Genomic DNA, 17132 nt, shown 5'->3' with positions numbered 1-17132 from the left:
CAGGGAAATGCAAATCAAAACTACAATGAAACTGGGCATGAAGAAGCGTAGTGTGGTAGTGCATGCCTATAATCAGCAGCTCAGTAGGCTGAGGCAGGAGATTTGCAAGTTTAAAGCCAGCCTTAGAAACTTAGCTAGGCCCCTCAGTAACTTGGGGAGAACCTGTCTCTAAATACATTACCAAAGGCGGGTGAAAAAGGACAGGGCTAGGTTTAATTAATTAAAGGTTTAAAAAGAGGTGGCAAGGATGTGGTTTAACGGTAAAGTGGTACCCCAGGCTCAATCCGTGGTCACACACACACACACACACACACACACACACACACACAAAAATCCTTTAAACTATAGTGAGATACTATTCTGCACCCATTGGGATGACTATTATCAAAAAATCAGTGTTGTAAGGATATGGAAACATTGGAACCCTTGTACACTGTTTATGGTAATGTAAAATGGTACAGCCACTGTGGAAAAGTGGCAGTTATTAGTATGGCAGTTACTCAAAAAGTTAAAAAGAGAAATACCATGTGATCCAGCAATTCCATTTGGGGGCATATACCCAAAAGAATTGGAAGCAAGTTCTCAAGGAGATAATTGTATGCCCAGGTTCATAAGCAATCTAGGTGTCCATCAATGGATGAATGATAAGCAAAATATGGTATATTCATACAATGGAATACTATTCCGTTCAAAAAGGAAAGAAATTTTGCAGTATGCTACAACATACCTGAACCTTAAAGAAGACATCATGCTGAGTGAAATAAGCAAGTCACAAAAACAAAATGTTTGCTTCCACTTATTGGAGGTAATTTAGAGGAGTCAAATTCATAGATACAGTAGAATGGTGGTTGCCAGGCACTGAGTGAAGGTGAAATGGGGAGTATTGTGAGTCAACCTAAAATTTCAGTCTCACAAGACATAAAGTTACAGAGCTGTATAATGGTGATAATTGCACAACATTATGAATGTTTTAATACCATTGAACTGTATACCTAAAAATGGGTAAGATGGAGCCAAGTGCAGAGGCACATGCCTGTAATCTCCATGACTCTGGGGTGGAGGTGAGGCAGGAGGATTGCAAGGTTGAGGCTAGCCTCAACAACTTAGACCCTGTCTCAAAATTTAAAAATTAAAAAAGGCTGAAGATGTAGCTCAATGGTAAAGCACTCTCAGGTTCCATCTGCAGTGCAAAAAAAGTAAATTTTATAACAATTAAAAAACATTTATGTGATTATATGGTTACAAGGATTCTGGGTCCCTAACACCGCAGCACTGGACTTTGTGCATAACAGATAGACAAATAATTGCCTTGACAAATAAGCTATTGGCTTTTGAGTTATTGTTTCAGAAATGGCATCTATATCCTAGTCAATGCCAAACCTTCAGTATTATTTCTAGACTGTCCCTCCTCCCATCTATGCATAAAGAAATTCATTAAAGAGAAAAGCATTCTGGTAGGATTCCTTAAAGGTCTCATCACAAAACCTAGACTATATCAATATTTCAACTGGTTGTTTTTTCATTATCACCCTCCTAAGGAGGCTTTTCTAGACATTTTTTTCCTAATCAGGTCCCTCTCCATGAAATTTTACTACCACAGATGTAAAGTAGGTATGTTTAGGTACTGTGTGACATTAAAAAAGTAAGGTTTTTTTTTTTTTTCAATTCCCAAGAAATAATGTTCTCCCCACTGGGATGGGTATCACCATTGAGAATGTATGCTCTTGTATAAATGGGCTGGTTGAGGTAGTTATAGGGAGAAAACTTCATTTCCTGATATTTTGACTGGAAATTCAAAGAAGTCATCAAAAAGATTGTGATTATAAAACTTTAATAGGAGGCCAATTTTGCGATCCATCCATGAAGGTCAGTCATTAAAAATAGTGAATCCACCCAGTATAGTCTCCACACAGTTGTTGGGCTAGTTTGAGTCCTAGAATCTTTCAGGCTTGCCTGAAGAGGAGCAACTCAACTTGGAAATTATTCTAATGCATAGGGAGCCCTTCAGACCAGCTCACCACAATCATGGATGGACTCAGGAAGGGGGAACACTTGATAGGTGTTAGTAAAATCCACCCCAGCACTAGATTAGCCATGACTTCACGTGGAATAAAATGTCTGAATTTGAGAGTGTTAGAAACACACGCTTTTCTGGCTCAAAGTTCTACTTCCCTACAGAAAATCCAAAAAGTCCCAAGCTTCACAATACGCCTTGGCATCTGTTACTAGGGAAAAAAATCTGCTTCTGGGATTTTTAGACACCTGTATATACACCTGTTGTTAAGGGAGTGACATTAGAGAAGTCCATAGAAAGAAACTGGAAGGACCAGCTGAGGCCACTGATTCTTGGACTTGAACAGCTAACATTTAGGAATCATCAGATTTGGCAAAAAGCTTATGTGATAAAGCATCATCATCTGCTTTAGTTGAATAGCTTGACTATTCATGTCCTTGTTCAAAAATATATAACAGTTATTCTAGCCATGAAAATGAAAAAAAAGTGTAGGTGGTAACCATGGAAATAAGAAAAAAGAACAGGAAAGTAGAGGTAAGAAGAATAGCAGGTGTTAAGGAAGAAAATGAAACAAAACTGATCGTGTTGAAATACTTTGGTAACTAACTTTGCTTAATAGAATCCTTAAGTAAGTCTGCACCTATGCCAGTCCATCTATGAATTTTGCTATTTTAAACCACTTCAGATTTAATTAATACAGTGTTAATCAAAGGAAGAGAAAAATACTATTCCAAAACGCTTTTCTGAAGATTCTCACAAGAGAAGGAGCTATATATGGACAAGTATTAGAAAGGAGAGAAGAAGGAATCTAGCATAACATTAATTCCTGTGTGACTGGAATGATCTGTGAGCACCAAAAAAGCTGATCCCTATGACTTGGCCTGGGTCCCTTCAGAACCAAGTGTTCAAAAGAGGCTCAGAAGAATGCCATCAACACAACCCACCTCTGTGGTCTCTGACATGAGTCGTATACAAGGAGTGTATAAAATAATGCAATGGGATACAGACAGAAGATATTGGGATTTCCATTTGTAGATTTGTAGTGACACAGTTAAATGTGTGAGAGAGAGAGAGAGAGAGAGAGAGAGAGAGAGAAAAGACAAAAACTATTGGATAAAATTTGGAGACAACTATTCTTTCATCAAGGCACTTGAAAAGTCAACCTTTGTGGACAAGAGGAGAAACATGACTTGGATTAAAGTACTGTTGGAAAAAACATATGTAATGGGCAAAACTGTCTTTAACTAAATACATATTCCTGAATGGAACATTCAATATTGTAAAAACATGTATATATATTTTATGCAATTCTAATAAAAATTTCCATCAATTCTTTTTTGGAACCTGGAAAATTATGACGTTTATCTGAGCAAATAAGTATGCAAAATTGCTGCGATATTTGCTCTGCTAAAAAGAGGCATAATGAGGGGCTAGGGTTGTGGCTCTGTGGTAGAGTGCTTGCCTAGCAAGTATGTGGTACTGGGTTTGATTCTCAGCACTGTGTATAAATAAAGTCCATTGACAAGTAAAAAAAACAATTTTTTAAAAAGAGGCATAAGAGTCAGATGCTTTCCCAAATATCAAAATGCATTCTATCAAGAAACAGTAATTAAAAACATGTGAGACTATTGTAAGACTAGTTCATTGTTTTAATCTTTGAAGCATAATAATTTATACATAGGTCATTCACATATAGGAACTTAGTATATTGTAAAAATAATTCAAATCAGTAGACTAAGGATGCTGAACTAAAGAACTGTCCAATTTGAAAAAAGATTATGTCAGCTCTATCTCATTATTAAAAAGATAGAATATTTTAAATTACTAGAAGTATAAAAATTTAGTTTTAAGATGAGGAATGTTTTTGTAAGCATGATGGAAAAACCTAGAACTATAAAGGAAAGATAGTAAATTAAACCATATAAAAATGGAAGATCCCTGTAGAGTAAAATACACCAAAAGAGATACACAGTAATGAGAAAAATACCTGCAATGAATATGACAAAAGGTTAATATATATCCGTAATCTACAAATAATCCCTTCACATCACGACTAAATAGATGAACTGGCCAACAAACAACAGAAAGACAAATCAGAAAAAGGAACTAAAAAAACGCCAATAAATGCCTGATATCATTGCCTTCAGCCCACCAATACATACATATAAATTAATGATATACCATCACCTAAGATTGGCAAAGATTAAAGATATCCATTGTTGGCAAGGGCATACAGAAATGAGCACTGTAATACATGTTATTGGCAATAAAAAAAAAGTAATAGAATTTTTAACCTTTTTGGAGTATAGTTTGCCAATTTTTAACACAATTTAGAATATGAGCTCTAGCAATTCTATTTCTAGAAATATTTCCTAAAGAATTACATATGTATAAGAGTGTTCTTACTGCATTGCTTATAAAAAGCTCAAAATCAGAAACAATGCAAATGTCCCATTAGGTGAGAAGAAATTAAATTAAAACACATCCACAGAAGTGATTATTACTCTATTGGCTAACTACTGTTGCATAACAAAATTACCCCAAAACTTAGTGGTACAAAACAACAGTACACATTTATTATCCTGTTTCTGTGGTAGATATTTGAATAACACAGGCAGTTCTGATGTCAGCAAAAGGGTGACCTGGAGCTGGCTGATCTTCTTCCAAGATGGCTCACTCACTCCATGGATGGCTAGTTTGGTGGCTAACAGCCAGTTGCAGCCCACCTGGCTTTCTCTACAGGCTATTGGAGTGTGCTCAAAAGGTATCCTCCCTAAGTAAGTAATCCAAGAGAGGCTAAGGCTGAAACTGGAAGGTCTTTTATAACTTAGCCTCAGAAGTCCCAAGCTATCATTTCCACAGTATTCTCCTAATCACAAAGAACCACCATGATTCATTGAGACAGGAGTACACAAGGGTATGAATACCAGGCAGCAAGGATCACTTAAGTTGACATCTAAAGTTGCCAGGTAAAATGAGTGCAAGAATCACTTATATAAAGTCATGGGCAAGACTTTGAAAAATTTATATGAAAATGAAGACAAACAAATGGAGCCTGATTTTGACAGTCCTTGCAAACTTTGTTATGGAGCTTAATAATTAAAATAATAAGCCAACAAGGGATATCTATTTTTGTATGACCACTCATTAGATGGAGGGTGGATTGAAAGGACAAGGACAAAGGACAGGAATGGAGGTAAGGAAATAAAAATTTTACTGAAATGATCCAGGTAAGAAATAGTAGATTCAGGTGGTGGCAACAGAAATGAAGTGGGCAAGTTCTCAGATATTTAGGAGACAGACAACACAGGAGTCAGTATTTGATTGGATAATACAGATTACACAACAGGGAGGAATCAAGGCTGGTTCCTATGTTTTGTATGTGAGCAGTTAAGTGAACAAGGCACACAGAAGAAAAACCAGGCTTTGGGGATTTTAAAAAGTTTGCACATGTTAAGTTTGAGGTGTTTGCATACACAAATGTCCAACAGGCAGTGGACATATGGGACTTGAACATCAGGAAATATATCTAGACATTTAAAAAATCGTGTTTTTTAAATCAGAAGATCAGTAAATATTGGAGCCATGGTTCCCCCCGCCAAAAAAAAAAATATATATATATATATATATATATATATATATATATATATATATATTTTTTTTTTTTTTAAGAGGATAAGAATGCACAGGAGACTGAAAAAGAATACCAGAAAGGTAAATGAAGGAACACCTGGACAGTCTATTGTTGCAGAAGGCAGGAATGATCAAGAGTGTTCATACTTCTAAGTCAAGCAACTTAACACTGAACATCATACACCAGAAAAGAAAGACACCAACAGGAGAGCTCTCACCCTTGGTCCCAAGGCAAGACACTTCTATGGGAGGGATGTGATGAACAGTATTAATGTTTTCTGGTGCAGTGCTTCTCAAAGTGTGATGTATAATCACCTGGAGATCATATTAAAATATAGCTTCTGATTTAATACCTCTTGGGCAGGGCCTGAGATCTTGAATTTCTAAGTTCCCAGGTGATGGCCATGCTGCCAATCCAGACCATATATTGAGTAGCAAGGTTCTGGTGTGGTTCTTGAAGTAAAAATCATCTGGAGAACTTCAAATCAGACTAGTGGGTGGCAACTCTTACTGAGACTAATTCAATAGGTATGGAGGACCTGATAATGTGCATTTCTTACAAGTTCCCAGGTGATGGTGCTAGTGATGCAGCAGGTCCCCATACCACACTTAAAAATTGCAAAACTCAACTATTGCTCAACAGAGCAGAAAAAATCTAGGACTTCCAAACACAGTGCAAACAATCAGTATACTCATGTACCACTGCAGTCAGTCTTATCCATTCCAGAGCTTATGCCTTTTATGGTCCCTCCCTAACTCCTTGCTCATATAGCCAGAGGTGGGAGAGGGCCTATACTCATCATGCATTAGCCCCAGAGTCACTGTATTAAGACACACAATTATTCATCCCCAAGGCTAACTCTCAGCAAAGCGGTGGGGGAGTTCTACTTCTTATTAAAGTCTTAAAGCTTTATCTTGCTTAGTAAAGCCATTTCATAATATTAAAATAAACAGTAGCTGATAAGTAGTACTTCCTTGCTATTTCACAAGTCACATTTTCCCCCAGAGTGAGACAATTTAAAATTAAAAAAAAAAAAAACTTACTGAGTACAATAAGGGAAAATGCTAATTAAAGAGGAATCAATTCACTTATGTACTTAACAAATATATTTTAGGTAAGGAATCAATATTAAAAATTATAAATATGCAGTTCCTTCCCTCAAGTCCATAGGAGAGAGAACCCAACAACCATTAAGAAATACAACAAATACCATCTGAAAAAAAAAAAGTTGGCATCATTTTTATTAAAGCAACGCAGCAAATATCTGGACCATTCACGGAGTGTGCTTGTTATGAATAGCAATGGAAACAAAAAGGAGAAAAATATCGAAGAGGCAGGGGTTACTAGAAAAGGTTTCCTGGATGCAGTAATTTCGTGTTGGAATTAGGCATTAGACGGATGAGCCGCCTTTTCACAGGTGAAGGTCCCAAATGGCAATTCGTCATCAAAATTCAATTAACATCTATTTTGAGTATGTGCTAAGTAAAAGGTTTTACCTACGGGTTTTCGCAATGTAATTACTAAAGATATCTATCTAGGTATAATAAGCACAGTAGGTCTCCTCAAAAAAAGACTTAAAATCCAGTTTAGTGATGGAATAACATACCAGATTCAACACTGCAGGACCATATTCTGGAAGAAAAAACTGACAAAACAGTGCCCGGAGCACCAGCACTACAGGAGCATCGTAGGAGATGCAAAAGCTTTTTCCGCGGGTACTCTCAAAGGCAGTCAGTAACTAACATCCAAGCCCAAATCAGCAAAAATCGGAGGGTTGGGGCGTCAGGACCCGGGGAGGGGCGCGGCAGTCCTTGCAACGTGGGAAGCCGGGACTTGTCCAAGTGACCTGACTGCTCAATCCGTCATACCTTCCCTTACGAACATCGCATCCGGCAGGACATGGGCACAGGAGGGTAAAGGTAGGAAGAAAGTTTGGGGGAGGGGGGGGTTGTTTTGTTTCGTTTTAAATAGCCCACTCCGCAAACCCAGCCTTGATGGCTCCCAGGCCCAAACAGGGGCCGAAGTGGGGCCGCGGCTCTCCATCGTCGGACCTGGAGCGTCCCTCCTCCCCTCAACCGCACCTCTCGCTCCAGCCCCGGGTGACGGACGTCGGCATAAGCGAACTAATTTCTACCACCCGCTAACCGCCGGGATTGTCCCGCAGCTCCGCTGGCGGGCTCTTCCCAGGACTGCCAACAGGCTGGGCGGGACCAGCGAGCGGAAGTTCGCGCTTCCTTCCGGCCGGAGCCGCACGAGACGGGGCGTGGCGGCGCGGGAGGGGGTGGAGCCTCCCGTTAACAGGCAGCTTCCGGCACCTATGGGTGCAGTCGTGGCGGACCGGCCTCCCCGGCGCGCCCCTTTCCCGGGGCTGCCAACGCCCCCCGGCCCCCTATTCCACCGTGTTGCACAAAGCTCCGCTGCTGCCCAGTCCTTCCTGTCCCTGCCGCGCGCTGCGGTCCGTAGTGAGGCCCCGCCTCCGCGGCCCTCGGCGCCGCCTAGCCTGGCCCGCATCCTACCCCACCGGAGCCGCGCGTCAGGACGGCTGAGACCGCAGGTCTGTGGCTGCGTGTCGGGCCGCGAGGGAACACGCGGGCGCCAGGCTTTCGCGGAGGGCCCCAGAGGTCTCGCGGGGCGGGCGGGTGCCTGCTGCGTCCTGCCTGGTGGCGTCTCGCGGAACCCGCGGCGACGACCGAAAGGCTCTCGCGCGGCCCCGCCCCGTCGCGAGCGCAGTCGGGGAGGCGCGGCCGTGGCACTCTGGGCGTCCGGAGGGGACCGAGCACGCGAATGTCGGGCGGAAATGCGGGGTCAGGGGCAGAAACTCCGGGGAGAGCAACTTTGCGGAGCTACCTCTCGGCAGTTGGCCGCTCGGGCGGAGGGAGGGCGTGGGCTCGATTCTCCGCGACCACTCGCCGTCCTGGTGAGCTGGAGCAAAGCGCCTGAACTTCAGCAGCCGGCCTCTCCCCGGTTATCTCTCAGATGGGGACGCCAGGTGATGTTGGGGTGTGGTGCGCAGGTAAGCGGAACACAGAGCCCTGCCGCGCCCAGAGGATGCGCACTGCTGTACTAGTCATTCCCACTAATAAAGAATTGCTAGCAGATCCTTTTTGCATACGTTTAAAATGGCATTCTGTTTCGTTTGCTGGAGGAACTTTTGTTTCATAGTAAGTGAAACTACCGCAGTCTAGACACATAATTAGCTTTCTTAGTATTTGTAGACTCTCTGACTTAATATTATTAGAATGTGTACACTGTTGTCTTTAAAACTCCTCTCCACCTTAGAGAGGGCATGGTTCTAGGATTAGGCCATCTGGGGGAATAAGCTCATTTCTGGCTGTAGGACATTGCTATACTCCTTTCTCACTGCTCCAGCTTCAGTCTCCCGTGCTTGAAGGCAAAGAACTTAAGTCTGTTTTCCTTCTGACGATTTTTTTGAATGAATGAATAAATGAATTGTATCCTATTGGTTGGATTGTTACATAGAGTAAGCTGTTTGCCTTTAGGAATTAATAAACTGTTTAAACAATCATGTCAGGCTACTGATCATATTAATAAGTAATTAGCAAAATGCTACTCATTGTTCAGAGGAGTGAAGCAAGATGTTCTGGGGGCCTGGAACCAGCTTACTCACTGCCACCACACCCCCGCCTCCCACTTGCAGCTTCCAAACTAGGCTGCTGCTCCCTGCCTTAACACCCACTGTTGCTCCCCGGGATAGCAGCTGCCCTGATTGGTACACCCCCGCTGTCATCACCACTGAGGCATAAATCTTCCAGCATGAATTGTTGTAAAGAACATAGGTGTTAAAATTCAGAGATAGAAAAAAAAAAAAGTCTCAGTTTTTTAAAATCTGGCTGACAACAGTTTACTATTAAATCTCTCCCACGTGGTCAGTTCTATGGGAGATACTGAAAATCTATTGCCTGTGGAACTGTAGAATATAACCTAAAACTCTGTAACTGTGTAACAAATCGTATGCCATATATCTGGGAAGAAAACTATCAGCCCACTTGAAGCATCCAAGAAGGCTTCCTGGAAGGTCATGGGCAGCGGTGTAGCTCACCTGTAACCCTAATTTCTGGCAGTACCTGTTGGAGAACAAGCACTTAATAGAGTTGAGTTAAATATTTCATATTGTATCTTGAGTGTAGCTTTGAAAACTGATTGAGATTTGGATGAGAATAATGGAAGGGCCTACTAAACAAGGGACAACAGCCCAGGTTGTCACTTAAGCACACATGAGCATGGGGTGTGTTGGGGAGAGGGGACTGGCTGATGGACCATTTATTTCTATGTTATTTGTAGAAGTGACTGGAAGAACAATGCATGCATGTCTTTGACACCATGATGTACATCCGGCAAAGAAAAGAGGTAAAAACCACAGAAGTTTCTGAGGATTTTCCAGCACAAAAAGAAAATGTGAAGTTGGAAAATAAATTGTCTTCTGGTAGGTTATTTAAATTAAAGCAGTGTTTGGGATTGCTTTTATATATGCATATTAAAATTTCACTCTAATAGGGTAAAAACTAGGTGAGACTTAACTATTGAGGAACCTTGTTCCAGCACCCCTAATAGTCTGACTGCTATTAGATTATATTTGTTTTACAGTTATAATTAGATGAAAGAACTTTGATTAGAATTCTTCATGTGTTGTGTATTCATTAATTTGTGGTTATGCCAATCTGATTCTATGACTCTAGAGTAGTACTTTACCCATCATCCAGATTTTAGTTTATTCCTATTTTTCTGGTTTGTGAATGCTATTTACCATAAGCAGCCTACCTTGAATGAGTTTCTCATTTCATTAAAGTATTGAAAGATGAACAAAAATATTTTGTATTCTTTATTCACAGTTGAATTCCTGAAGTTGATCATTTTTGGAGAGGGGCAGGAAGAGTGATCAGAACTTGATAAAGTGTTCACATAATACAGAAGACTCACTAAGCAACACATCAGATAGCATTAATTGCCAACTTTTTGCCTTCTGAGTTGCCTTTCTAACTAAGAATGATTAGAATTTTAAAAGTAAACATGAAAAATTCCAAGCCTATTGGCCATTTTGAATATCTGACAATTTATATTCTTTGCAGCCATATCAATTCTTACCAGAGTTAGTATACATTTGAGAAAGCAGTTTGGTAAAATAAATGTGTATTGGGAGGTCTTGTCACTCAGCTCAGCTGTTAATATCTAATGCATTTTAGACAATACAGAGTAGTTGACCTTATGCAATGCAAATTCGAATTTGTTTATTTGTTTTACATTTAAACACAACTTTGAGGATTGTTTTTTTACTAAAGCAATATTTATTCACATCAGGAAAAAAAAAAAAACCTGAAAACTAAAGAAAAGTGGAAAAGGAAAAAACACTTCCCCAAACTCACCCATCCCAAGTCTACCATGGATGACCTGTTTAGCTTGTTCTTGGAATATGTACACCAATAAGCATTCATATTTACTTTTACAAAATTGAGACCCACATGCTGTTTTGAAAGTTGCTATTTTTCCTTATTATGTTATGAACATGTAAGTCAGACAATAAATTTTTAAAATTTATTTATTTGTGGTACTGGAGATCAAACCAAGAAGTGCTTTACCACTGAGCTACATCCCCAGCAATTTTTGTTTTTTGGGGGGTTTTTTTGTTTGTTTTTTTGTTTTGTTTTGTTTTTTTGAGACAGGGTCTCACTAAGTTACTGAGGCTGGCCTCAAACTTGCAATCCTCATGTCTCAGCTGCTCGAATCACTAGAATTATAGGCATAATTTTAAAATATCATAGTGTATAATATTCCATTATGTAGCTGTACTTGTTGGTGAATATTATGATGGCTTTTTTAACTTTCTACTAATAAAAATAGAATTATGATAAATATCCTTTCTACTAATACAAATAGAATTATTATAAATATTTATTTAAAACTTTAATTATTTCCTTGAGGTAAATGCTTAGTCTTGGAATTCCTGGCCAAATGGTTTGCTCAATTAGTAGCTTTAATTCTTCTTGCCATATTGCATTTCAGAAAGGTACTAGTTCTTCTACCAGCAGTGTTTGAAAATGTCAACTTTTTTAAAAATACCCTTTCCAAACAAGAGTATTAACATTTGTAAGCTACCACATTGCCAAGTTTTGTATTGTTTGCTTTTGTTTTTGGTACCAGGGATTGAACCCAGGGGCATGAGGTTGGCTGAGGGGCCCTGATTCAACCACTGAGCCACATTCCCAACACTTTTTAGTTTGTTTATTTGTTTGTTTTTTAATTTTTTTATCTTGAGACAGGGTCTCACTAAATTGCTTTAGATTTGCAATCCTCCTGCCTCAGCCTCCTAAGCCACTGGGATTAGACACATGCACCACCCTGTATGGCTTAGCCGAGAGTTTTAAAAAGTATAGCTCATTGTTTTGATTTGCATTTCTTTAACACTAATAAATTTGAATGAATTTGAACATCTTCTCTTCAGTCTGTTACATTTATTGGCCATTTTTTTCTTTTGTGCATCTGTTTCCTACTAAAATATTAATCATTTTTTATTATCCCGAAAGTATCCAGTATTAAGGACATCTAAACTCTCTTAAATGTGCTATATTTTTTCTATTTTATATCTCCTTTAAGTTAGGAGGTTATTTTTCTTTTTTTTTTAATTTTTTTTTTTAATTTTAAGTAATCAAGTTTTTTTGCAAGGTTTTAATGTAGAAACTACAAATTATAAGTAGATCATCTAGAAGATTATTCACATCCTATACTTATAACCTATTTGTTCCTCCATTTAGCAGACTTTATATGTGAACCCTAGCTATTCACCTATGCCAGGCACAGGTCTTAGGCATTATAAATGAATAAAACAGTGTGCGTGGGTATGATAAACTCATATTCTAGTTGGAAAAATGAACTATTAGATATAGTGGGGTAAAAAATTAGAATGAAAATAAGCCAGGCACAGTGGTACATGCCTGTGGTCCCAGCTACTTGCGAGGCTGAGGCAAAAGGATCAATTCAGGCCAGGAATTTGAGACCAGCCTGGTCAATATAGTAAGACCCCGTATTAAAAAAAAAAAAAAGCGAGAGAATGAAATAAGTCTGTGTCTGTGGCATCACAGAAAGGTGCCCTTAACTAGTTTCTGGGGATAGGGAAGCCTTCACCAGTGACAGGCAGCTGGAATTTAGCTTACTTTATAGTATAAAATACAGCTTTGAAATGCTAAATTCCTTATACTCATTTACCTGTTTGATTTTTCTAAAAGGTTGTGCCAGCCGAAGATTTTGGAAGATTCTGTCATTTACAATTGGAGGGACCATTGCCCTTTGCATTGGACTTCTTACATCTGTCTACCTTGCCACCTTACATGAGAATGATTTATGGTTCTCTAATATTAAGGTATGGGGTTTCTTTGTTATATGATTTACCCATCATAGTCTCCAGTAGTTAGCCATGTGGATGAATGACCTAAGTCAAGATAGTTTTGACATAAAGGATCTAATCTCTTGGGAGGTTTGACTGTAGGTAAAAAAGGCTTGTGTTTGTTATTTTAAAATAACATATCAGAATTTTTATAATCAAATGAGTTCCCTTTTTTTTTCATTAACTTACTGTAGTTATGCTTCAGTTACTCCAAACTACTAGTAATTTCAAACTATGAATTGTGAAGGTGAGGTAAATCATAAGTAACAATGTTCTTAAATACAAGAAAATACTATCATATATAATAGGGTTAAAAATTGTTTTGTGAACTTTTTTTTTTTTTTTAACTCAGGGGCACTTGACCACTGAGCCACATCTCTAGCCCTGTTTTGTATTTTATTAGAGATGGGGTCTCACTGAGTTGCTTAGCACCTCACTGAATTGCTGTGGCTGGCTTTGAACTCTCGATTCTCCTGCCTCCAACTCCCAACCCGCTGGGATTACAGCCCAGCTGTTTTGTGAACTTTTGATTTTGATTTTATGTATGTAAGTTCAAACTGGGTCACAATAAAAAATGAATTTTTCCCCCTGTTGTTTGCAAAAGAAAAAAAAGAGAAAGTGTACCTTTTCTTTCTTTCTTTCTTTCTCTCTTTCTCTCTTTCTTTCTTTCTTTCTTTCTTTCTTTCTTTCTTTCTTTCTTTCTTTCTTTCTTTTCTTTCTTTCTTTCAACTGAATTCAGGGGCACTCTATCACTGACCTACATCCCCAGCCCTTTATTTTGTTTTTTTATCTTGAGATAGTGTCCTGATAAGTTGTGTAGGACCTAAGTTGCTAAGAGGCTGGGCTTGAACTTGGGATCCTCCTGCCTCAGCCTACTGAGTTGCTGGGATTAGAGGCATGCATGTACCACCATCGTGGCTGAGAGCCACTGTTCTAAACCATGGAGTTTTAATCTGGCCTCTTAATTATTTATTGGTACTTATGCTTCAAGCTTATTTTATAGAATTTTAAGAAATGTTCTACTTACTTAAGAAATATACCTAAGAGCATATTAATAGCTCACACTTGCCATGCTATAACTCATTATAAGAGAGTGAAGAGGAATTACAGATGTCAATAATGAAGAATCTGCAGATTAATTCTTTATTTAAAACTTTTGTTTCATGCACCCCACTTAACATAGTGCCTATATCTATGGCCACTAAGAGATGGAAGAGAAATAGTTATTAACTCAGACTTATTTATGTGGTATGGTGCTTCCGTTCTTTTTCCTGTTTTGTTTTATTGTTTTTGAGGCTGAATTTTACCAGAACTGCATCCAGACCACAAATAGTAAACTCTTACCTAAACCCTCCCCCAAAATGATGGTTCTGGAATACACCATCTTTTTAAGGATTGATTCTAAACTCAGGAACTCGGGTAGATTGGTTTCATTTCCTTCTCAGCTAACCATTCCCACATAAGTCTTTTGCTTCTGAACTTTTTAGTGAAAATTGCCTGTATGGTAGCATTGCTCGGATTTAAACGCCAAAACACTAAATATTTATATAGCTCTGTTAAATGAGGTCTGAAATATTTATGTCAAGGTAAATATAGAATGCACTCACTGGATTTCCATAGGGGAAACATTGTTATGTATTGGACAGCCATTTCACAGACATGCCTACCCATTTCTTTAGATGTTATTAGGTTTAAGAACCATTTCAAAATATTTTGTTGAAAGATTTAAAAGATATAAAGTTATGGATTCACACAACATGTTGCAAGATTGAAAGTAGTGCATTGTTGCTTTTAAGAATAATACTTTTGAAGAAAACAATGTAATCTTTTTAAAAGTCAGCCTTTCTCCATAGTTATGTTTTAATGTAACATGTGATCGATGTAGCTATAGATTTTGACTGGTAAACTAAATGCTTATGTATTTGAAGTTAACTTTAAAAAGCCAATGAGCCATCCTCAAATGTCATGGGCTCAGCAACCAATAGAATAGCGTTCGGTTATGGAGTCTGGAGTTAAAGCATCTTGTGTTGTGTGCTTTTAAAGTGTCTCAGAATTTTACATTTAAGGCATAAAGAGTAACATTTTATATTAAAAGTTACATTTCCCATTTGTTAGTGTACCTTGCTACATTCAATAAGGAATGTTCAGCATTACCTCAGAGTCTGTCTATGCATAACCATTCACCAAATACTGCTGCTGTGGTTTCTTAAAGGAAACCTTGTATGCTGTGCTATGATGCATTGTCACCTTGCTGCTCCACAAATAAGCATATGAGGAATAGCCTATGTATGTTAATAGTACCTTTATACATACAGCAAGGTGTAACCTTAAAGGTGGGGAATGTGCATAAACAATCAGTGATTTTGTTTAAAAATTGGTCAGTACTATTTCCTTTTCTGTGGTTTGTATGATTTAACTTTCATTTTAAACTGCACAGAATAAATTAAAATGAAAACAAAACAAAACAAAATCTGGCCACATAAATGGACCTTAGCATGTTTATACCTTTCTGATATTATATGCAATTTGGGGGAGGAGGCAGGGGAGCCATAATTTTCATTAAATTTTCATGAGGGTCTATGACTCCATAGACATTATTTTTTTAAACACTGTTTTATTCTGTCTCAACATTTCTAGAACTTCTCTTGATATTGTTTTCAGAACAAGCATATAACATTACACAAGGAAGATTACACATTGTCAGTGTTCTTGACCCAAACGTGCCTTGTTTTTGATCCAGTATATCATGATCTGTAATCTTGTGTACTAGCCATGTTCTACTCACTAGTTGCTTGCAGGGGTAAATAGTCATTTTCAAAGTGAAGGTTGGTCGTCCATGAGGATGTTCAAAAGCATAGATGCAGATCTAATGGCATTTTCAAAAGTGTTTCCTAAAATTCTTCGAGCTTTGGTCTTATTATGGGAATAAGTCCCCACAGAAGACTACCTTGAATGACACATAATACCAATAACTTCTAGCACATTTGTTTTAAAAACTGATGGATTACTTTATGGGTAGAACATACATCTTTGTACATATTTTTATGTAAAAATTATCATAATAACAGAGAGTATTAATTCTTATCCTTCAGTAACACGTGGTTGGATTTTCTTGCCAAGAAAAATTTTACTCATTCATGTCTTTACAGTACAGCACTTATAAACAGATTCCCTACAATTAAGGAATGCAGTGCTTATCTATTAACATAGGTATTTTTGAACAAAGGCTGAAATATCCCTCTGTGAGTATATAGCCACAATAAATTGTTAGCAGCAGTATAGAAAAGAAGCATGTTGAAAGAGATCATATAACTTAATTATGAACTATAAGTTTATCTCTTTAACTTGAAGCTTATTAGTGGTCTTGCTAGTCTCCTTAAATAAGCATATTGCATTATCAAGAAACCTGAGCCTCCTTGATTTTTCTCTTTACTTTCACTGGGTTAAGGAAATCATTTTACTTTTACACAGTATTTATTGAGTGCCTACTCTGAGAACATTGAATTGAACTCTATAGGGAGCATGGAAGGAATAACAAAGACTTCTAAATTTGCCAGCAAATTTTCTAGTATAATAAATGAATTCAGTAAATATATATTAGGCACCTTACAGTGTGCCCACAGGCTCTTTCCTTATGGTAACAGTACCACTGACTAACAGTACCACTGAATAAGACAAGGCTTTGCCCCCAAGAGGCTTGCGCTCTTGAGCATACAGGCAAGTATCCAGACAGTTACAGGACATTCCATGTCAACAGTATGATGGATGGGACAGAGAACACTGGGAGCACAGAGGATGGGGCAGTCTGATTGGACTATGGGAGGACAGGAAAGGTTTTCTAGAGGAAATGGTGGTTAAGGAGACCTGAAGCATGAGTTAACAAGGCACACTAAGGAGGAAAGGTGATTGTCATAGAAGAGAGCCATTTACAGGAAATCCAGAGGCCAGAGAGCCTGAATGTTGGATGTTGGCCATAGTGCAGCAAGCCTGAATAGATGAGGATAGACCAGGATCACAAAGGGCCTGTGCTTTGTGTCCCAGAGAAAGAGCTCTGAATAAAGTAGTGAGCCCCATTTTAGTGATGTCAT

General features: G+C 38.5%; 1 protein-coding gene across 1 annotated transcript in view; it reads left to right on the top strand.

The window, feature by feature from the left end:
* Nucleotides 1-8041: 8041 nt before the first annotated feature.
* Nucleotides 8042-17132, top strand: part of Dpy19l3 (dpy-19 like C-mannosyltransferase 3) — a 76055-nt gene continuing 66964 nt past the window's right edge. Inside the window, exons 1-3 of the mRNA XM_026391276.2 lie at nucleotides 8042-8202; nucleotides 9951-10092; nucleotides 12887-13020. Of these exons, the coding sequence (XP_026247061.1) occupies nucleotides 9972-10092; nucleotides 12887-13020 (255 nt within the window). The 5' untranslated portion in view covers nucleotides 8042-8202; nucleotides 9951-9971. The remainder of the gene's footprint in view (nucleotides 8203-9950; nucleotides 10093-12886; nucleotides 13021-17132) is intronic.

Source organism: Urocitellus parryii, chromosome 15, assembly GCF_045843805.1.
Source record: "Urocitellus parryii isolate mUroPar1 chromosome 15, mUroPar1.hap1, whole genome shotgun sequence".
NCBI lineage: Eukaryota > Metazoa > Chordata > Mammalia > Rodentia > Sciuridae > Urocitellus > Urocitellus parryii.
Note: the sequence above shows the minus strand (reverse complement) of the source record. Positions and strands in the feature narration are given on the sequence as shown.